This window comes from Gavia stellata, chromosome 7 (assembly GCF_030936135.1).
Source record: "Gavia stellata isolate bGavSte3 chromosome 7, bGavSte3.hap2, whole genome shotgun sequence".
Taxonomy (NCBI): domain Eukaryota; kingdom Metazoa; phylum Chordata; class Aves; order Gaviiformes; family Gaviidae; genus Gavia; species Gavia stellata.
The window spans coordinates 3,395,701-3,418,320 of record NC_082600.1 but is presented as its reverse complement, the minus strand read 5'-3'; the positions used below and the strand labels follow the sequence as shown (position 1 = coordinate 3,418,320).

The following is a 22,620-nucleotide window of genomic DNA, read 5'->3' as shown; positions in this document are numbered from 1 at the left end:
CGAGTGATTCAGCCCAGTGAATCTGCAGAGACTCAGGAACAGCCCGACAGGCTTTGGAGCTTGTGATCTATGAGCAGTCATAAATTACTCCTGCAGAGATTCATGTACAGTCAGGTTTTCATCCCATCCTGCTGTAGCTGATATTACAGAATCACAGCCGGATACCCCATCCAGAGTCATGATTTTTGCACCCTTGGTATCATTAGAGGACTTTCTCTGAGACTCTTTCAGACTAGCTGCTTTGTCCCAGAGGGAGATATTTTCCCAGCCTTCCAACATGGCCAGAAAAGCGTGCAGAAGTCCAGTGCTTATGACTGACCATTCTTATGTGATGTACCCTGAAATGGTGGTGGTACAACAATGCCTCCTTGTGACAGTCTCCAAAGTTCATCTTTACCTGCACTTCTTTCCAAAGTGTCAGTCTTTACTGACAGAGAGGAGGTAAATTGCCATTCTGTGTGAAATGTGGGTGGGCTGAAAGCAAGAACTTCTCTTGGTTCCCACTGCTTCAGTAAAACAAAGTTTGTGTTAGTGATAAGTATGGTGAGATTGAGGAATGCTGAGAAAATGTTGTGTGCATTTAAAATTTGGAAGTGAAAAAGGTTTGTGGTTTACTCAATATTTGTTTTGCAAAATCACACAATCACAGAATGATTCACAGGATGAAATCAATCTTTTCTTGAAAAGTTCCACTTTTGTATGAGCTTATTAAAGGAATTAATTGTACCAGTTGGGACAGAAATATCTTGCATCCTTCATGTATGTATATAATTCTGTGTTTTTATTTAGGAGCAAGCCTTTGATCCATATGAAACTTTGTCCCAGGATATTCTCTCTCCACAATTTCATGAGCATTTTAATAACTTAATGGCAAAACCTGCTGTTGCTCTCCACTTTCAGGTGAGTGCAAATGAGAAATACTGAATTGCTTTAGTACTCCTATTTCAAAGTTTTGAATTTTGTCAGTAATTCTTTACTTCCTACTGAGGAAGATATCCTCTAGATTCTGACCTTTCTTCAGTGGAAGATATTTGGACTCTGCCTTTTCCTGTAAAAACTGGACATAGCTCTGACCCATCCGTGAGTCTTTTGCAGTTTTTTTTGTCCTCACATCAGACTCTCTTGCTTGCGAATAGAGGGTGACCTCTCCTACTTGCCACTTCTATTTCTGTTTTGCCTTTTAATGCTGAACACAGGCACCCAGGCACAATATTTTCATTTTCTTCCATACACATCCCAGGCTCCCTTGTTTGGCATCGAGGCTGGGACTGGCAGTTTTTCTTGAATCATTTCGTTAACAGGACTATCCAGCAAGATCATCTGTGATTTTTTTTTTTCTTTTTATTTTTTATTACTTCCTTCCGCCAACGTGGCAGACCTTTTAAAGACTACTGTTCAGAAGACTGAGCTTATGTTCAGAAATGCACTTAGAGAAGCCGCTGAGCAAGCGTTTTGTCAGTGGTGCTCCCAGCTAAACCCATTATAGTAGCGCTTAGTTTGTACGGTTCACTGGGGCCCGTGTGTCCACAAGCTGAGACTCCTCTGAGCCATTCCTTCAAGGTGAGTGTTTCCTCTGCAGCTCTGAGCACTTGGTAAGCTGGATCACCTCACTCTTAAATACCACTTGGTGAATGAAGTAAGGTCCTTTACCAACCTCCCTAGCAAATCTAAAGCCCAAACCCTATTCCCAATTAAATTGGTAATCGAGTCATTTGACAGTGAATCTGGCCACCTTTCTGACTCTCCTCACCATAGGAAGGTTTGGGCTTTCCTAGGGATGTTCCTTCACACTTTTTCTCCAAGCTGAGGAGTGAAGGCGGAGGTCCAAGCTCTGGGCCATGGACATATATGAGCTGTCTCTGGCAATTGCAGGGAGATGCAGCCAGAAGTCTTAAACTGGGTGAGAAGTAATTTCCAAAAAGGAGATGATCAGGTAATTCTGTTTCTGTTCAATAGTTATCTTGATATGGAAGATGGCAGGGATTTCACCATCCTTTGGAAAACCTCTCCTCATCTTACAACCTGAATTACTGTGTTAGTTAACTACTGGGAATGGGAAAGGGTTTCTAACTCATTTTCTAAGTCATAAACTTTTGATTTTCAGTTTCTGAGGGAGAGGAGATACTGATATTAATTTCTTCAGTACTTGATGAGACCTCCATATTTCTGTGGCATATTGGATGTAAATGGAAGCACAGCATACGTAATTGGGAGGAGAGGACATTAGAGGGAAGTTGGTGACAAGCTTATTAGATTGTATGGGAGTCGGGGCTGGTCTTTAACATTCCAGTGTTTTCTTTAAATTCTGCAGCAAACTGGGGCCCAGGGTAAATCATGTTATTTTGGAAATGGGTATGAGCTTTTTTCAAAATATATTCAAGCATTTTCTGCATTCTGGGATGTGGCTGCTGGCTGGGGAATAAGGCGTGCAGCTTAGCCGTAGACAGCGCATTGTTTTTAGGTGTTGTCACCTTGAACTAATGCTATTAGTTGAGTTCTGCAGACAGCGCTGAAATACAAAGGTGCTAGGGATTGCGATATGAGCACCTCTACGTGAATTAAAGGATGCTTATAAAATGACTTATGGGTAGCTTGGACCTCTAGCTTCTTGATTTGATGTGCTACTTCTGGCAAAAATATGGACCGTCCAACTGGTTAGCATTTTAAGGAGGCAGATTGTGCCAGCATTTGTCGTGGGGGTTAGGGGTGTTTTCAGAGCTATGGGTTCACTAATGAGTATGCATCAAAATCCACCCGAAGCTGTTGATGGAAAAGGGTGCTTGCAGTGCTTGGACGAGGGTGTTTACAGCTTCTGTTTGCCTTATGTCAGAGCATTTATGTGTCTCTGAGTCTTATAAAGAGTCTCATCAGACAAAAGTGTAGAGTGGTGTAGATCGGAAGGGTCGCCCTGGATGCATCTAGCACAACCGTCTTGCTCAAAGCAGTGCTAGCTTCCAGGCCTTGCCCAGCCCCTTTTTGAGTATTTCAGTGTAAGTAATCCTGTTTATTTTTCCTTTTCAGTCTACTGCTGAAGGGTTTAAAGAAGCTGTACGATACGTCCTCCCACGACTCATGCTTATCCCAGTCTATCATTGTTTGCACTACTTTGAGTTACTACAGGTAAATGAAGCCCCACTCGTTTCCTGCTAAAAACATGTAATGTGGAGAATCTGAGCTTTTAAACAGGCAATTAGATTTTACTTCCTGCTTCTGAAAACCGAAGGATTCTAAAACGTTAATTTGACACCAGTTAGTATATGTCTGAAAAGTAAAATCATGTAAAAATGTCTTCAGAAGCATCTGTTGCTCCAATATGAACATTTGAAGTAACTGTATTTTCTTAAACAAACCTTTATTGAACTTGAGTTCTAATATAGCTAAAAATATAATATGCAAATCTAATTTCTTCTTTCCTTGAGTTCTGAATTTTTTGTCTGTTCAGAAAAAGCTAAGCATAATTCAGATCGGTATTCTCAGTCTCGAGTCACACTCCAGTTGCAGCTCAGCTGATCTTATTTTGGGGGTTGGGGAGGCACTTCCTTTCAGTGGAGTCAGAATAATCTGTTCTTAATGTTCAACCGTTTGTTCTGAGTCCTAAATGGAAGAGATACAGCAAAAAATACCATTTTTCACAGCATACCATGCTTTCTCCACATTGAGGAGGAATGAAAATAAGTACTATTATTTTCTTATTTGCTAAGAAATGACATTGATGAATTGTCAGGCTTTATGGAATTCTGATTTAGATGATAAAAAGTTATTCCTGTAGGACATATTTCAGGGGTCTTGCCATACAAGTTGTTTAGGTTGGCATCTAGTCCATATTTATGAGCAATTCCGCCTAGTGAGGCATTAGTTATTTTAGAACAGCCTCTATTGGTTTGACCACAGATCACTTGCACATATTTTATTCTGATGTGCACTAACAAGGTGGTTCACATAAGTAGATATTTCCCTTGGGTGTAACAGCTAAAAGCCAAAAAGTAACTAAGCACGTATCTTTTTGCTTACAAGCAAATGTTTTTGCTGTGAGTTATGAGAAGAGAGGCCAGCAGTCAGCAGAAATTTAACATCTGAGATCTATAATAATCATTCTTGAATAAGAAGAAACGGCGTTGCTGTAGAAAATGCAGTATCTTGAAAAATACTTAGATTGGAGGGTTTTTTTAAGTAGCTGAGGATAATGTAAAAAAAGTTTCTATTTGCCCCATTGCGTTGGGAAAATTTGTAATGTTTATAAGGGTAAGTGAATTATTAACTAACTGGGATATACTTAAATGAAACAGGTGAAATATCCTGTGGCTATAGCTGACATTTTGAAATAGCAACAGAAATTACACTTTTAAGTATTCAGTGTAAAAAGTGATATTAGTGGTGTTGTACAGGTGTGTTATATGGTCTTCCTTTGTGTTTCAAAGGATTTACTTGTATGAAGGAAGAAAAGGAAACTTTGCAACATAGAACTTGCATGTAATACAATATAAAATTTTCTCAAAAGAATCTCAAGCCAAAAAATAGCAATTGTTTTAAGACCAGGTCTGTAGTTAATATCTAACACACATTCCTTTTTTTCCATTTTTTCTTTTTTTTTTTTTAGTTCAGTCTTGTTTTCATTATGTCTGCTCTGATTCTTTGCATATCCTGATTTAGATAAGTAAAAATAAGGATGATTTATTTTGACCCGTGAACCACACATCTCCGATGTATGGAATACCAATATTTTGTAAAAAGGTTTAAATCCAAGTGATCTCAATAAATTTTAAGTCTCTAAGCATTTCTATTGATAGTCAGTTTAGAGGAAAGTTAACAAAGCTTAAAAAACCCCCAACCAACCCAAAACAACCCTAACCATCAGTGAACTTTTCTCTAGATTACTGCAGTGTCTCTATTGAGAACAGAAACTTTACATTGCCATGGTTTTAATATTTGCCTTCATAAAGCTTAAGTTTCTGTAAGGACATCTTCCAAAAGAAAATAAACTGATCAGAGAACTAGAGGATGACAGCAGAAGCACGGCACGGTTCTGCCAGCCTCGCTGTGAAGCGAGCACTGGTAGCTTCGTAGATATGTCTGTCTTTCAAAATAGTGTAACTTCCCTTTCCGTAAGGGTCAGTTGCATACGATAATTCTCTGGAACTTCTTAAAATGTTCCTCTTTCATGTTTAAAAGACGTAATTGGATTAGCGACCTGTATTATGCTGAAGGTCAGGCTAATTAATGACCCATTGTGCCTTAAAGCTGGGAAATGGAGTGCATCAGTATGAAATTAAAGAGTGAAATCATGCGCCACAGCTTTACGAGAATCGAAACATTTAACTGATTTTACAAGCTGCGTAGTGTTTGTCCGCTTTTTAGGGGAACATTAACATATATGCCTTATGGAGCAGAGTTTTCTGTGTTTTCAAAACTTCAGATTAAATGGTTTGCATGCAAACTTGGTAGTTTTTTCTTCAGTGACAGGAAAGGGTGGTTACTATTTATGTTTTAAACCATGGCACAGAAAAGATAATTTGTTTTTGATAGCCTGTCTTGAATCTGTAGTGCTGCAAGAGTTTTCTGTCTCTTGGGGACTCTGAGTCTGCTCATAACTCCAGTTAACATCGATAGGATCAGGTTATATACAGACACATTCTTAAAATTGCCTCGTATCTTTGAAGAATGAAGTCTGGCAGGTAGTGCAAAAACATTTTGTTGTCTCTTTTGTTTTTAACGTGGATAATACAGCACTATGCTGCATGAAATATAATATTATATGATACCTTTTTTAACTAGGGAATTTTAGTAGTGAAAATGATGAAATATGACCTTTATCCACAATGTACAAGATTTCTGAATAGAGTTAGAATTCAGCTGCAGAGGCTGACACTTGGCTGTCTCGAGTCTTTCTAACCTTGTGAGCGTAGAGCGGAGATCTTAAATACCACTCTCTAGTGAATAATGATAAATACAGAATCTTTTGTTGTGATTGCTTTAGTTGCAGGTTTAAAATTTACATTTTATGTTGTATTTTGAAAACACCCTAAATTTACAGCAGTTATGTTTAAAAAGCAGTGTTTTTATGGTCAGAGGAAGTAGTTATTCAATAATATTAATACATTATAAACTGTTGGTACCGCTTCTCTGTTACCATTGTATTTGTCTGTAGGAACCTTGATTAAGAAATCTAGAAAAATGGAAGCAGAAAAGCAACAGAATACTCATATTTTCATGGCTTCAGTAGGGAGAGAAGCTAGGATTGAGACTGTTCCTCCTAAAGAAAGTTACCAAAAAACCCCTACTGAATTGGGAGGTAAATAAAATAATAAATGATTTACAGAAGTGCAGGCCTCGATGTTTGCTCTTTTGCAAAGTAGCAAAGCTAAAATGAATGAAATTAAAGTGTGAAAAGCTGGCAAATTCTTTGAAGCTGCAGAACGTTTCTCCTTGGTGCAGAAACCTGTTTGTGCAGCCTCTGATGCAGGATCTGCACTGGGGACTCCTCTTTGCCTAAACAAAAGGCACGAGGGTTGGATGTCGTTTTGAGACCTGCATGTTGAATTTCTTTGGTTTTCGTTAGCAGCCGTCTAGAGGTCACCAGGAAATAGCCTCTGAACACCTTGAGTCAGAGGGCAGGCCCTGATGTCACTTCAGTGTTGATTGCTTGTTCAAGTATTGACAGAAAATGAACCTGCCGTAGGGACTTTCAGAATGACTGATGCTAACGAAGGCTGAAGGAAGTCACGCTGAAGAAATAAAACTGTCTTGTTGGAAAAAATAGTGCTGGTGATCAAAAGTTTTTTAGATCTTCCAAACAGCTAACCCAAATATATTCTGATTGTGACATCTTTAATTGATTAGCAGAGTGTTTGGGTTTAAAACACTATGCTTGACATTTCCAAGCATGAACACCTTAATACTGGCGGCGTAGGGGAGAGCTTAGCGTTTCATCAGACTTTCAAGCTCCGGGTATGTTTTCATAAATGTCCCTGTTGATACCAGAGTTATTCACTAATAACTCTAACTCAAGGGGTCATATAATCCACCTAAAGCCTAAGCAAGGTGCCCGTTAGATATATCATTAAAATCCTGAAGATAAGTAGAGGTCTGTTCAAGTCCAAGGCAGCTTTCCTCTGCTGACTATAGAGTATATCCTTCCTTCTCATGTGACTGGCAGGCGGAAGATTATCCCTAATTCTTGCATGTGACTCGCTATGTTGTTATCAAGCAATCCAAAGCATATGAAATTCTGCCTTTTAGTCTTTGCTGCTGCTACCTAATCGCTGACAGCCATTGACTGACAGAGAAACCCTGGTCAGGATTCTACAGGATCACCATGATATGATTTTTTTTTTTAAGTGAACAGTGTTCTACATTACCGTTTTCTGACAGTTTTCTGTACAATAAATTGAATAGTTAATATTCTCGGTTTATCATCACTGGTATTTTAAATATGTCTGGCATAAGCAGGACCCCCATTTCCCTTTCTAAAGATTTATGTATTTTCTCTGTCTAGCAAGTATGTTACACTTTTGCATCTGCTATTTAATCGGAAAGATGCTTGTTAAGAACTGGCATTTGGAAAAGCAGATGTTAGTCCAGTGATTACAGAGAATGAGGTATGCTTCAAGTAATCTGCCTGATCTTCAGGAATCTATGCATTAAGGTGTAGAAATGGGTTAGATTACTTCCAAAATGTGTATGTGTGGTTTTTTTCTTTTCTTTTTTAATACCAAAAAAGCAAACCATGCCATTTGATGTCTGTTGAGTGCCAAACACAGCTCCCTTTGGAAAGGGGATGCAAGAAATTCTGCTCAGGACATGTGAGGAGAAAGAGTATTTTACCAGCCTTGATAGCTTTTCCCACCTTTAGGATTTTGCATTTGTCATCTTTTCACGCCATTTTTATGTTCTTTGCATTTCTGTGGCTGACAGTAAGGAAAAGAAGGGTTTCCACAGAGGTCGATGTTTTTCCCTTCCCTGTACTGTTCCTCAGCTCATAAACTTCCCAGAAATTTTTGGTCATGAAACTTTCATATCTCTAATATGCAAGATGGAGGTTGTTTGGGCATGTGAAAAATAAAAATTTTTATAATTTAAATTATATGAAGAGAGTGGACCAATCTGGTCAAATCCTGTTCTCTCAATTACTTTTAGAGGAAGCTACATATCCTTGCTGAGGGAACATAGTGGGGAAAGGAAAAGAAGGCTTCTGCCATGCTGAGTGATTGTAAGTAAGATTTCTCTTAAAGTATGTAGGTAAAACAGAGTTTATCCAAAACTGCGTGGCATATTGTCTTGATTTTGCCCAGCAATCTATTTGCTTGAATTTTCTTTAAAAAAAATAATAGTACAATCTTTAACATGAAAGGGGTTAAAAAGAAAAATCTCTCTTGTTTATACCAGTAGTATTTTAGGAGCGATCACCTTAAAGAACCAAAAAGAGGAACTCTGTGAATGGGCTTTGCTCAAAGCATATTGCTACCACGTGCATGGAGATGGTATGAAAGCCTGTTGAATTTCCTAATTCAAGAAGTTTCTGCCTAGTGGTAGAGACAGATCGAGCCTTTATAAAAAGGAAATACACTGATTCTCACTGTCTTTACATTTTGCTATTATTAGCAAATCTTGAATTTCAGACTTTTTTTTGCTATGTTAGTTCGCACCGTGCAAAATTGACATTTCTTGTTGAAATAGATGAGTTTGCTGAAGACGGCAGAATTTAGAATGGTAAGAAGCAAAGAGAGAATCTTGGTCACTCTGTCTTTTAAATTTGCTCTGAAATGTTGAGATTGATCGACACATTGAAGGAATATTACACATAGTTCAATAAACCAGCATTTAATTCTCAGCTATTTCAAACCTCCAAACTATTTAATAAAATCAGTTGTGAAACAGGACATTGTTGAAAAGATAACAGGAAAACCGGTATATGACAATTAGCATTGGCTCTCGGTAAAAGGGTAAAGGGTTATCTTTCTAAACTCCCTCCTGCTCTCTCCTGTTTTGAGTATCTGCTGACTTCTCCCGAAGAGCTGACAAATGTTTTTAGTTACACGCATAGCTAGTTTTGAGTGTGCTTCTAGTAATAACTGTAGATAACACTGTGTAAGAATGTTTGTCAGTCTTCCTACCCTTCTATAAACTAGACAAATGTGAAAGAAAAATGTTTATTATGTCGCAGCAATTGCAGGAATGCAGTGAAGATGAAGAGGATCGGGAGTGCTTAAAACAAGCCATTACTGCTCTTCTGAATCTGCAGTGCAGCATGGAACGCATTTACAGCAAGCACTCCCCAAGACGTCGGCCTGGGTAATAATCCACAGAACTACCCTGGTTTCCCAAAGTTGGCAGAGAGGGAGATGAATGTTGTGGAAGGAATTGTAGTTTTTTTCTTGTTAGATAATGTGTATATTTCCTTTTCAAGGCATGTCTTTGTGCCAGTTTTCACTGTAAGTGGAGTAGCAGCCCAAAACCTTCACTTCTGTGAATAATGTCAGTATCTTACTCTTTCCCTAGCCAAAGCAGCACATGTGGTTTATTTGGAACAGTAAACTTGGTTAGGGCATATTTAGGGCAAAGAAATAATGATATAAACAATTAATTTAGTTGATTTTTTGGGTCTCTTGGGATGACAAATGTGGTCTGTGCCCATCGTGACTTTTTCTTTTATTCATTCAAGGGAGCCAGTCTGCCGCTTCTATAACCGACAAATAAGAAGCAAGCACTTGGCCATCAAGAAAATGAATGAAATCCAGAAAAATATTGATGGCTGGGAAGGCAAAGATATTGGGCAGTGCTGTAATGAATTCATAATGGAAGGTGGCTTGACGAAAATAGGAGCCAAACATGAACGCCACATCTTTCTCTTTGATGGTTTAATGATCAGCTGTAAAACTAATCACGGTCAGTCACGGCTTCCTGGTTACAGCAATGCGGAGTATAGACTGAAGGAAAAAATTATCATGAGAAAAATACAGGTTATTGATAAAGATGACACATCTGAATACAAACACGCTTTTGAACTGGTGTCGAAAGATGAAAACAGTATTCTGTTTGCTGCCAAGTCTGCTGAAGAGAAGAGTAATTGGATGGCCGCTCTGATTTCCCTCCAGTATCGCAGCACTCTGGACAGGATGCTTGATTCAGTACTACTGCAAGAAGAAAATGAACAGCCACTGAGGTTGCCCAGCCCAAACGTGTATCGTTTTGTAGTGGAAGACTCGGAGGATAACATCGTTTTTGAGGACAACTTGCAAAGCAGGAATGGCATTCCTATCATCAAAGGAGGAACGGTTGTGAAATTAATCGAAAGGTTAACATACCATATGTATGCAGGTATCCTGTACTTCTGTTATATATATGGGTTTTAAGGTCATGCTTGTAGGGGTGATGAAATTAATCCTTTTATCTTTTGTTTGTTTGGGTTTTTTTCTGTGTATAGTTAAATGTAAAGCCAGACTTGCAGAAGAAAACCCACCAGTATCTGTTACTAAATCAGCTGGCTTTGCTGGCAAAGCTGCAAGAAAATTTTGGGTATGCAAGCCCCCCCCCCCCCCCCCCCAAAAAAAAAAGTGTCAGTGGTCTAATAGGAGTCACTAGTGTGTTTCCTGAGACCATCATGGCTAAAGCAGTGGTGCTGTTACAGGCTGTGTGACTGTGGAGGAAGAAAAAGGTTGGAGGTTATATTTATTATACTTCAAGCTGCTGCTTTGTCAAGTCCCTTAGTAGAAAAGGATGCAAATCACAATTGGCATTCTTCAGACTTTCCTGTGAAATACTATCTTAAAGCCACAGAAACGAAACCTTGAAGTAGTTACACGAAGTGCTAACGTTGATGAAAATGTTAGCTCTTAGGTTTGGGGTGAAAAGCATGCAGTGAAAGGGGACGCAGCAAAGCTGACATAAGGATGCTGGTGGCAGTTTTTTACAAAACTGCCTGGTATTGAAGTGAGTCTTTTTTGTAAAAAATCATAAAATAGCATTTCCCACATTGAAGCTCATTATTGATGCAACTAGTTGGTAGGCAGGTAGTCCGTAGTTGTGTTGTCTGTGAGTCCCAAGTCATCCCATTTCTAAATTCTGATGGGTTTTGCTGGCTTGCAAACTGAGCTCTTTTCCTGAATGACCTGGTGTATGCGAGTATTAGCTTGCTAGCGTAACTTCAGTTTTGTTAGCACAAGTACTTGCCACTTTGGCCTTGGGAATCTTCAATGAAAGTATTGCCTCTTGGGTTTCTGTGTGCTTTTTCCAAACAGTGTTTGGAGCCAAGACTAACAAAACCCTCTCCCTCAGCCTCCACAAGGGCATTTCGATGACTAAACAGCATGTGGAGGGAGTCGCAGCAGATCTTGGTGATGCTTTTTTAGTTGTATTTAGGTCAAGATAGGATTTTTTTAAACTGTCAGTTTATTGTTAGTTTCAGATTTGTTTGAAGCAGGCTTTGTTGCAGCACACAGGCTCTGCATTTGCAGAATGACCTCTGTCGTGTCAAAGAAGCCCCCATTTGATACCAGGATACCATGGGAGGTAGCGGATGCAGAGTTAATAAATCCTTGAATTTAAATTGCAAGCCACTATTCATAGCTCATTGCCTGTATTTTCTATTTTCTTGAGAGTGTCATTTACAAAAATAAGTAATTTTGAAAATAATATAAAGAAACCTACACAGGTCAGAGAGCAGAGTAGCAGCTCTTATTTTAAGACAATTGCAGATCTGGTCTGCAGAGCAGAGATACTACCTGCCTGTTCAGGGTAAGAGGAAGATCTACTTTTAAAATGTCATAAACGGTACTGAAGAGTGAATGTAGATGTGATGCAGAAGCGGAACAGGCCAGCGCAGGACTAGCGTGCAAACTCAGCAGCATTATCACAGAATGAGAGCACTATTACTTTTAGCTTGCAAGCATGTTCCTATATATGGATCCCTTAAAAATGTTGAGCAGTGCTCTGCAGGGAATTTAAGTCTTCTTAAAAGCAGTGCTTGTCTTAATCTTTTGTGTACTTATTGGAAGAAATTCACTGCCCACATGTTGAAGACTGCTGATGTAAGCTACCTGCACCTAATGCTGACAGATTCAAGGCTATTTACAGAAGAGGAAGAAAAAAGAAACTCCCAACAATCCAAAATCCACAGTTCCGAGAGCACACTTCTCTAGGCCTGGTTTTCCTGTATTTCAGCATTCATTTGCTCCCAGGCAGCTCTGGAAGCTGCTGAGTGCTGCTGTTAGCCTTGTGAGGGGGTCTGCTGCAGGGCTGTCAGGATTAGGACCAGATGATGACCCTTCGTGGCTCACAGTAAAGTGATTTGTTTATCAGCTTGCTTATTCCCGACCTAAGAAACTGTACGAGAGAGTGGAATGACAAGAGGTTAAAGGAACAATGTTTTTCCTTTAATGCTTCCAGTATAGCAGAGTGGGCCCAATGAAACGCGTGGTAGCTTGCAGGTAGGCACGTCTCATCATAACACACCTACCATAGGGGTGAGAAGCAGCAGGATGGAGGTGTGGTGGCTTGTGGAGATGCAAGGTCTTGAGCTGCTGCGGGTATTTGCTTTGTAAGGCCTCTGCCGCTTGTCATGTTTTCCCTGCTGTCTGCTCTGCTGAGGGCAGTTGGGTGCTGCGGTGGTGTGGCTGGGGCAGGTGTGCAGTCCCCACTGCTGGAGATTCTTTAAGAACAGGTAAGACAAACGTTTTGTTCAGGTGGTGTAGGTATTTTTGATGTCAAGAGTGTAGACAGCCCAGTTCTACCATGTTTTCTTTGCTTTTATGAAACCGTGGAATAGCTGCATATTCAGGGAGTGTAAGCAATTCCACATGCCAAGACTGAGACAGAGTTTTTGAGAGAACATAGTACATGCAGTTCAGTACTTTTACAGGGGAAATGCCTCAAAGAACTAAAGGAGAAATTTCACAGACAGTATCATTTCGGGTATTTTTCAAATTACAATGCTTAACTTACAACCTTTGTGTATCTTCTGCACTTTAAACTTTTCCTATGAGTATATGTGTATTTAATTTCTGATATTTTGCAATTGAATAAAAAAAACACTACATCATTTTCTTATTCTATGTTTACAGATCCTAATTTTGTACGTACTTTCCTTACCACATACCGCTCATTTTGCAAGCCCCAGGAACTGCTGAGTTTACTGATTGAAAGGTAAGCAGTGGTCATCCTTTCCGAAGACCTTGAAAGGCTTTCTGTTCGTTTACCTGCTCCTTTTCTGCTCTCGCTGCTAGGTGGCACATGTTCTAGCGAAGCTCATAAACCAGTAACTTTTAAAACGGGATACATCGATGCAGGTTTTTAATACGCACCTCCTTTTCCCAGTTTGTTAAATTAGTTACCTGAATTAAGTATTAGCTAGAGCACTTGGTGTGCCTCACCTGTGGGTTGGTAATGTTTTGAACTGCTTAACTTGATCATGAGAGTGTATTTGAGTATGCCTAAGTCTCGATGCAAATGAGAACGGAAATGTTCTAGGTAGTTTGTTTGAAAGGCACAGACTCTTCATGTAAACAGCATTTTAATACAGTGTGATAAAGCTGCTCTTAAGCTTTCTTCTAATCTTCACTTAATCAAGCTAACAGGTAGTTAAAAACCTTATATCCCAGTCTAGACATCTTGTGATGACCAGAGAACTAGCGAATTATCAGGGCGAGAGCTGGGTGTGTTAGCACTACACAGCCAGGGAAGGAAGGAATTCCGGGCAAACTGGATATTAGATGAGTGCTTGAGTTTCACCGCGCTGAATTTTTTTTAAATGCAATTGCTCTTCATGTCCTACATAAAGGGTTTGTGTTTTATCTTAATTGCCATCAGTTTTTTGGTACTTTTATTCATAGGTTTGAAATCCCAGAGCCTGAGCCTACTGAAGCAGACAGGCTGGCAATCGAGAAAGGAGAGCAGCCTATCAGCGCAGACCTTAAGCGATTTCGCAAGGAATATGTCCAGCCAGTACAACTCAGGTTTATTTGCTTTTAAATTTGCTCTGTTAAAGCCAGATTTTAGTTCACTGATTATATGGTGATCCTGGAGACAGTAATCTTTCTTGGAGACTGCTGTGCTGTCAAGTAGGGACTTACCACTGTCTGCAACCAGACTAACATCCCAAATCATGTTCTGATTAGTCATACTGACTTCTGTTGTTGTTGCAACTGTGCTTTGGGTCTCTGCCGCTCACAGCTGTGATCGCCACCCACAAGAACGCTGTATGGCTGCTATGTAAAGCGGGTGTGGGTGAGAGATGTACAACTGAAAGTGTTTCTGACTGCGTTTTGAATGGATCCCTTGTTAACCAGCTCTATGAAGATAGTTTCTCTGTTTCCATTTTTTTCAGTCCTGCTGGTATTTTACTCCCTTTCCCAGCCCCGTTGATGTATTTGCACACAGACAGGGAGACTCTTGTCTGTATTGCACATTGCAACAGGCTGCAGTGAATCTTCAAGGTCTTGCTGACCAAGCTAACTTGGGGAACAATTAAGCGTTTCTAGCATGAATGAGGCTAATTGTTTCCCTGATAGGGGATCAAGTCAGGAGGAGACACAGATCACAACCGATATTTGCTAGAACAACTTTTATTCGTTAAACTGTTTTTATTAGTAGCATCAAGATGTTACTCTTAATGGCAGATAACTATACGCACAGTACCCTCAGCTGTTGCCTTACCACATGCAGTCATTCGTAATTAGCTGTTTGAGGCAAGAGCAGTTTACTCAAAGTGAAGGGTCGTACTGACATGCCAGTACCTTCAAGGTAGGTGTTCAGAAAGTCACTCAGGAGTCCCATTTTCATCAGATACCTGTGTGCATATATATAAAAAAAGATAAATATGTATGTAATACTGTAGTGTTTGTCGATATATAGCTGCCACCACTTTCTTGGATGTAGTCCAAGTTATACAACCTCAGTGTAACCTTCAAACTTGTGTATGCTCGTGGCCTTGTACAGATTTGTCAGGCCCTTGGTGTTCTCAGTTTATCAGTTCTTGTGGGTTCAGCAGGACCACTAGTCTCCAGAGTTATCAGTTCTTGGGAGAGCTTCACACGCTGCCTCTCAGCACATACTTTTCCTGGTTTCAGCTTGCTATTCTACTCACACAGAATGGGCTTTTGCGACATAACTGGCTCAAGAGTTTAAATATTGTTGTATTGCTTTTATTGCTATTTTTTATAGCCTCCTCTGCTAACTAGGCTTGGGGACCTCCTCACAGTGCCCCTTTGCATGGTACAAATGCATGTTCCTGCAGCACTGCTACTGCCGTAGCTGAGCAAGACAAGTGGTTACCGATGAACTCAAACCTGTAGAAGAGTTTGAGGCAGCAATTAACCGCGTTTCATGCTATTCATTTCCAAAATCAGTTTAGCACTTCTGCCTTCATACGTTATGTTTGAGCTGTTTGAAACTTGTGCCCCATTCCACAGTTTCCAGGGTCTTTGGTTCTGATTTCTGGTTTCTTTCCTTGTTTGAGAGATTAGGTTACCTCTTACCATGACAGCTACTCTTTGCTGTCTGATTTATGCTGTGGTTGGTGAGCTGAGTCTGTTTACAGGTGCCTGCTCGATGAGAGATGTGGTTTAAAGCTGCTGTTTAACACACCCCCTTCTGTGAATTATAGTTAATCTTTGAATTTAGGAGATACTACACGTTTTTAGTAGCTTGAAGCTCTTAACTGTGTTACAGTTGAAAATAAGTGTCTGAATTTGAGCTGTTAGGTTGATACGCCCAGCACTTTGTAAATTCCTATATTGTTAATAGCATTGACCTCTACTTCAGAGAGATCTGAGATTTGGGAAGAAGGTGGAAAATGTGAAGATGCTCATCCCTCCCCCCCTCCCTTCCCTCCCCTCCTTCTGTCCTTCCCTCCCTGGCACTTACTCCCCATCTTGCAGAAAATGCTGTAGGCATACTGTGCAGTGCACAGCAATAGAAACGATAATGTCTTTGACTAGATTAAATGCGTGTGAGGCCATGAGAAAGAGGCGGTGCTAAGCTGGAAATGCAGTCAGCAGAACCAGGCAATCTTTCTTGCTTTTTCAGTATTCCTACCACGATATCTCAAAGGCAAAGACTGATTAGATAAGATCCTGTATTGCTGTTATTGGGTACTTGGTTCAAAACATGACTCCTTTGATGGTTAGGAGCTGTCATTAATTTCCAGCCTAAATGATCTGTTTGGGTAGCCATTCTTTCATGGGATAAATCTTATTCTTTAACTTAAACACTGGGAAGAGGAGAACTCTAATTCTCCATGTATTCACATAGAGCGCCCTTCATTTGACTAAGCTAAACCAGCCAACTTCTCCAGTGCTCTGACTCACAGCAGACGGGCAGATTACAATCAGTTGTCTGACCTCTCAGATGTTCTTGCCCCCACACTACAGGGCTGAGCCAGCGCAATCAGTAGTCTGATACACAGTTAGCCCTGGTTTACCTTAACAGCCTGAGTTGCGAAGAGTGTGGGGGAGTTCAGCCCCACTCTGCGTACAGCTGAGCCACTTCTGCAAAGGCGATGGGGCAGGAGTACCCACATCTCACTGTACCCCTCTCCTCTGAGTCTGAGGCCGTGGGCTCTCCATTAACACCACCATCCTGTCCCACCTGTTGGATTGGCACAGGGAAAATCTGTTGTACTAGTTGATGTAGGAGATTTTTGCTTTCCCTTCAGGTAAGGTGATACGGCGCACCCCGACAAATCAAAGTTTTGAGGTACGAGCACAACTTGTTTACCTGAAGAAGAGGCAAAACAGTTTTTTATTCTGATACATCCTAAGAGTAGAAGGCAGAAGAGCAGTTGTAGCTCACTTTTAGAGGCTTGTTTATTAGTGGTCTGTTTAAGAATGTGTAGAGAAAAATCAAGAGGAAGTTTAGTGTTATCCTTAAAGGAAGTACTGCATCTAGTACAGCCATTTGTATAATTAAAAAGCTGTAAAAGTAGGGCAGCACACTTGTAACAACTTCTAAGCTGAAATTTATGTATAGGAAAGAAACAATTACAAATTTGTTTCTTACCAAATGGGAGATCCTAATTAGCTTTTTTAGTTTAAAAAAAAAAAAACAAAACAGAAAATTACATTAGAAATACCAGTTTTATCTGATTTTCCTCTTCTGAAACCACCTCAACACTAGCATTCTTTATATAAGATTTTTAAAAAACACCAAACTGTATATATGTGAAGATTGGAAAATTAGGTTTTAAATACCTGGGGACTTCTGTGGTCATTGGTGCCATGCTTAGTCTTTGTTCTGCCCCTTTGTCCATGTGTATTTTGATAGTCGTCAACTACATGAATCTGTAACTCAGCTTTTATAGAATTGTGTTTCATTTAGTGTTTACATGGGATGAGCCTTGGCAGTCCTTAAAAACAAACGTAATATTTTTTTTCTCTCCTTCCTCAGAATATTAAATGTTTTTCGTCACTGGGTAGAGCACCATTTTTACGATTTTGAAAGAGATCTGGAGTTACTGGAGAGATTGGAGACGTTTATTTTCAGTGTAAGAGGTATGGAAATTGGTGGTCCTGTTGTGCTTCCACATCTTTGGTACAACCTTCTGGTCTAATCCTGACAGGTTTTAAGCATGAGAATATCTTTACACACATGAATAATTTTAATGCCTTTAATTGAGATGTTTATGACACTCTCCTTTACATGAGCAAGCTTTGGCCTGGAGCCTAAACAGCTACCAAAAATTACTTCAAGTATTATGATATTTACCTTAAATGTATTTACTTCTGGACAGTAATGTTCATCCTTGCCTGACTCTATAATTCAGACTGTCACCTTCCTCCTCCCTGTGTTGCATTCGTAGAGAATTCCTTCCCTGTTGGTGACTGAGACTAGTTTTTTCCATCTTTTTCTTTTCCCATTTATTCAAAGTTCCAGCTGAAAATCATTGTCCTTTTAGGAGAGGATACTTGACCCATTTGGTATCGCTTCCTCTGGAGCAATCCCTTACGAACTAGCAGATTTTTTTGGCAGCCAGTGTGGAGGGTAACAGTGTTGGCACATCAATTTTAATCATTATCCTGGCAATTCTAGACTTTACTTTTCAGGTTGCCAGGCCATACATCGGGCAATATAATTCTGAGACAAACTTAGAGAATGGTAGTTTATCTTTTGCAGAGGTCTCCCTGCTAACTATTGCTGACCAGAGAGGCATAATTCAATTTTGGTTAGTCTCTTAAAAAGTATTTGTCTTGAACTGCTGAAGGTACTTCCCGTCTTGTGCACTATTTTGTGTACTGTAAATGTTGGACTGGTGCTGTAAACATACATTTCTCTAATCTTTTTGTTCTACAGTGCACTAGTACAGCACGTTGCAAAGATCTCACTTGAAGCTTGTTGTTTACTTTTTTTAGTTCTTCTCCTCTAAGTAGGTGAAGCTAGCAGTCAGAGTGGAGATGGTTGCAGCTGAGGGGAAATAGTAAAATACAATGTACACAGGGTCATTTTTTTCCACTCAAAAACTGTCAGTAAATGTGGTTAAACACAACTGGGTACCCAAGAATTTGTTCACGTGTCTGTATTTGGCAGCTGATACAGGTGCAGGAACCCATAAGAATAAAAATAGGGAACTACAAACCTAATTAATTTGCATGCAGAAATGCAGAGTTTTGCATGCATGTACAATTTGGGGGGATTGGTTTTATTAAGTTATCTAAAGTCAGTTAAGATAGTATTAAAAAAGAGGGGGGGGTTATGGTTTCTGTTTTGCAGGAAAATCCATGAAGAAGTGGGTGGAATCGATTGCTAAAATCATCAAGAGAAAGAAAGCTCAAGCAAATGGAGTTAGTCACAACATCACCTTTGAGAGCCCGCCTCCCCCAATTGAGTGGCACATTTGGCGTGTTGGGCACAGCGAAACGCTGGACCTCATGACTCTGCATCCTATAGAAATTGCTCGACAGCTGACACTTCTCGAGTCTGACCTTTATAGGTAGGGATTGACCTAATACGTGTCTTTTTTAGATTATTTGAGCAAGAAAGAGTCCTAATTAGTAGAATCAGTCAAAAGTACGTCCCCTTGACTTTCAGAGTTTATGGAAACAGGTTTTCTTGCCATCTGTTCGATATCAAAATATGCAAGGCAAAGAAAAAAAAAAAAAGGTTTTTTTAATCTCCATATCAGACTTCTGACAACACAAATAAGTACAGGAAGGACACTGAAAATATTACAAGTAGATAATGCAAACTTGTGTGGTCTCCTTGTCAAAAGCAAACTTAGTGTTACATTAATAAGAAATGCTTGTTGCATCATAAAAAGAGAACATGATTGTCTCTGCTCCTTTCCTTTATAGCTGCATAGCAAAGGCCCAGGTGTTATATGCATATAACCATAGCGCTGGTACGTCAAGGTCCTCTAATTTAATTCTAAAGAGTTTATTTGGTCTGCTGCCATACATACTCTGCTGTTTCCTAGCTCTGTTGTTACCTGTGATAAATAGAGCTAGCCTTGATGCGAGAGCTAGGTTTTGCTGGGTAGAGATTCTTTAAGGGCTTCCAAAACGCGAAGGTGAAGCATCCTTTTGTGCTTCAGCGACAGCAGGTTTTCTACTGAAATAGGCCACTTTTCTAGCAGGTTGCTCAAAGTACTTCAGCTTCCTATTTTAAAAAAGGTTGTAACTGTCTTTAAGGTGCTTTCAGGAAATTAAACTTACTCCTTTGTAATTTTCTTATCTGAAAATGCTTATTCAAAAATGCCAGTTTCAATTAAGATGAAAATTTATTTCCTTCTATAGTCAAATACTCATCAAAAAGTTATTTTAAGTAACTGTTTTGCAGTAGATTGGATTGGATTTGTGAAATATCAAGTCATGATTAAGGGAAGAAATAATCTTTTAATGCAAACACAGAACATAAAATTATTATTTGTATTGAGCATTCTTCTGCATCTTGCTTTGTCATTATCAGGGCAGTACAGCCTTCCGAACTCGTTGGTAGTGTGTGGACTAAAGAAGATAAGGAAATTAACTCCCCAAATCTATTGAAAATGATTCGTCATACTACAAATCTTACTCTTTGGTTTGAAAAGTAAGTACAGGTGGTGACAGTGTAGTGGCATTAGCTCCTACTGAAATTCAGAGAGAAACATTTTTCTGTTATTTGAATTCTGTTGCCTTGAATCGTGAGATGGCTGTCGAGTATTACAGTAATTTTAGGTTTTGCTTCACGGGCGCATGCCTTGTCGATCACATAGGCTCGCTCTTCCTGAGACTAGAAGATTTTTTTTCCAGTTATGTCCACTTGGTCATCATGGGTCCTGCTTACATTTCCACAGTACATCAAAGGGCGCTGAAGGCAGTGCAGGACTCGGCACCGCTTTTCTGCATCCCTGATGAAAGCACTGTTGTGTCTGTCCCCTTATCTTAGTCTTTCCCTTCTTGCATGAGATGATTAAGTACTTCTGAGGACGCGGCCAATGCTGCAGTCAGAAGGGTGTAGCAGCTTGTATGCGTATACCTAACCTAGTGAGTTTAAAATGCCACTGTAGATGCAGAGGCATGAGAATCGCCCTACGTACCCTGGATCTTGCTTGAGGTTTACTTTATTATTTTACAGGATATGCTGAAACCTTTCTTGGCTTTCCAACTTGAACATACATAAGATGTGATTACATAGATTTGTACTTGAGATTCTTGACAGAGAGCCAAAACGTGCATGCTGGATGTACTGTACAGTTTTTTCTTGGAAAAATTCGATTTAGCTAGCAAAATGTCAGCGTTTATTTATCAGTGTTTCTTAAACTATGTCTTTTGATTAGGTGCATCGTGGAAACAGAGAACTTTGAAGAGCGAGTGGCTGTGCTGAGTAGGATTATAGAAATCCTGCAGGTTTTTCAAGATCTGAATAATTTCAATGGTGTTTTGGAGATCGTCAGTGCAATGAACTCTGTGTCAGTGTACAGACTAGATCACACATTTGAGGTGAGTTTTGGGCATTGCTCTTGGAAAAAAAACAATCAAAATCCAGAAGTGTATCACACACACTTCTAAAGTGAAATCCATAGTATCCATATCACACTTGCTTTCATGGAAGAAAACAAGTGTGAAATGTTCAAAGTTATTTATGAGAAAACATATGAGATGGGCTGGGTGTCTCAAAGGGTTTGTAATGGGAAGTGGAGCTTTTCAGCAGAAGTTTTCTCACGTGTATTCAGCCCAAAAAGGGGAAACGCTGGGGCCATTCGATTGTTGTTCGATAACCTGTCTGAAATAAACCTGTTGCTTCAGTCCAGCATTTTATGGGTATGAAAGAGGAGGATCCCAGGGCTGAGAACCCTGGACTGGAACACTTCAACAGCAGCATTTCCTACCTACGCAAGAAATGTAGGGGTAGAAGGGCATGGGAGGGGATAGCTAAAACTCGGATTTCAGTTGATCACAAGAACTTCTCTTGGATGAGAGAGTCTCAGAAAATTCAGACTGTCAGAGGCAGAGACAAATAGCTGCTGAAATGGTTTAGATGGACAGTAGGAAGAGAGGCTACTACACAAGTAGTGATTCCGTTTTTCACTTGCCAAGGAAAAGAAATGCCTAGGATTTGGCAGCAAAGCCTCCCTTGACTAAAATAGAAAAAGAAGCATGAATAAAACGTTTAGAGTTTTATATGTCTTTGAAAGGCAGTACGAGGCCTTTAAGTTAAATTCAAAATGGAATGTTTAATTTTTATTAAAGACCAGGATTATGCCTGTAAGTTGATAGACAAAATACTAGTCTGTTTACAGTAGCCTCATGATTCACATGACTAAATTGTTGGACTGATAGTGCTGTAGTCCAGAGCAAATCATTTACAGAAGAGGTTCTTTCAAACCTGAATTTCGGTTCCTATGTTTTGCTAAGAGAGCTGGGGAATTGCCTTGGATTTGCTAACCATGCTATTGAGAAGATTTGCATCCCTTTTTTTTTTTTTCTTTGACAACTTAGGCACTACAGGAAAGAAAAAAAAGAGTTTTGGATGAAGCAGTAGAATTAAGTCAAGATCATTTTAAAAAGTATCTAGCTAAGCTCAAGTCAATCAATCCACCCTGTGTGCCTTTCTTTGGTAAGTAACACCAGGGCAGGCTAATACTGTGTGCATTGTCAGTCTTGAGTTGAGTTTGATGCAGATGTGTTAATATTGCTTGAAGTGTTCAGGGTTGCGTTTAGCTCTAAAAAGTCTGTAATATAATGTGTGACTTTTGACTTCCTAGGTTTGTAATGTTTTTAGCCCTCATAGAATGGTTTGGGTTGGAAGGGACCTTAAAGATCATCTAGTTCCAAACCTCCCTGCCATGGGCAGGGATACTTTCCACTAGATCAGGTAAAAGAATTAATGTATTTTATATAGAATTTATTTTTCTAGTTTAGTATACAGATTACTGGTATTATATTGATATGAATATCACCTTACTTTGTTTAACAGTGCCTCCACATTGGTCATCTGTTAATGGCGAAGATGTTTTTTTCTAAACTCAAGATCTCATGTGAAGGAGATAAAACATCTTATTTCAGAAATAATGTATTGTTCCTATGTAAAATGCAGACTTGATTCATTCTTGCCAGCTAATAAACTGTTGGAGCGTTAAAAGGAATGGTCTACCTATGCTCAGATTTTTTATCATTCATTAGAAAGAATGAAATCAGTTCTTGGAATGAAAATGAA

At 39.6% G+C, this 22,620-nt stretch overlaps 1 protein-coding gene across 2 annotated transcripts in view; it reads left to right on the top strand.

The window, feature by feature from the left end:
- SOS2 (SOS Ras/Rho guanine nucleotide exchange factor 2) overlaps positions 1-22,620 on the top strand; it is a 55,315-nt gene that overhangs the window by 24,611 nt on the left and 8,084 nt on the right. The window contains exons 7-17 of one of the 2 annotated variants that reach the window (XM_059819536.1): positions 790-900; positions 3,022-3,120; positions 9,161-9,288; positions 9,659-10,314; positions 13,056-13,137; positions 13,824-13,946; positions 17,377-17,480; positions 18,697-18,916; positions 19,891-20,010; positions 20,741-20,903; positions 21,903-22,020. In XM_059819536.1, coding sequence (XP_059675519.1) covers positions 790-900; positions 3,022-3,120; positions 9,161-9,288; positions 9,659-10,314; positions 13,056-13,137; positions 13,824-13,946; positions 17,377-17,480; positions 18,697-18,916; positions 19,891-20,010; positions 20,741-20,903; positions 21,903-22,020 — 1,924 coding nt within the window. The remainder of the gene's footprint in view (positions 1-789; positions 901-3,021; positions 3,121-9,160; positions 9,289-9,658; positions 10,315-13,055; positions 13,138-13,823; positions 13,947-17,376; positions 17,481-18,696; positions 18,917-19,890; positions 20,011-20,740; positions 20,904-21,902; positions 22,021-22,620) is intronic. The other variant, XM_059819537.1, reaches the window with a different exon arrangement.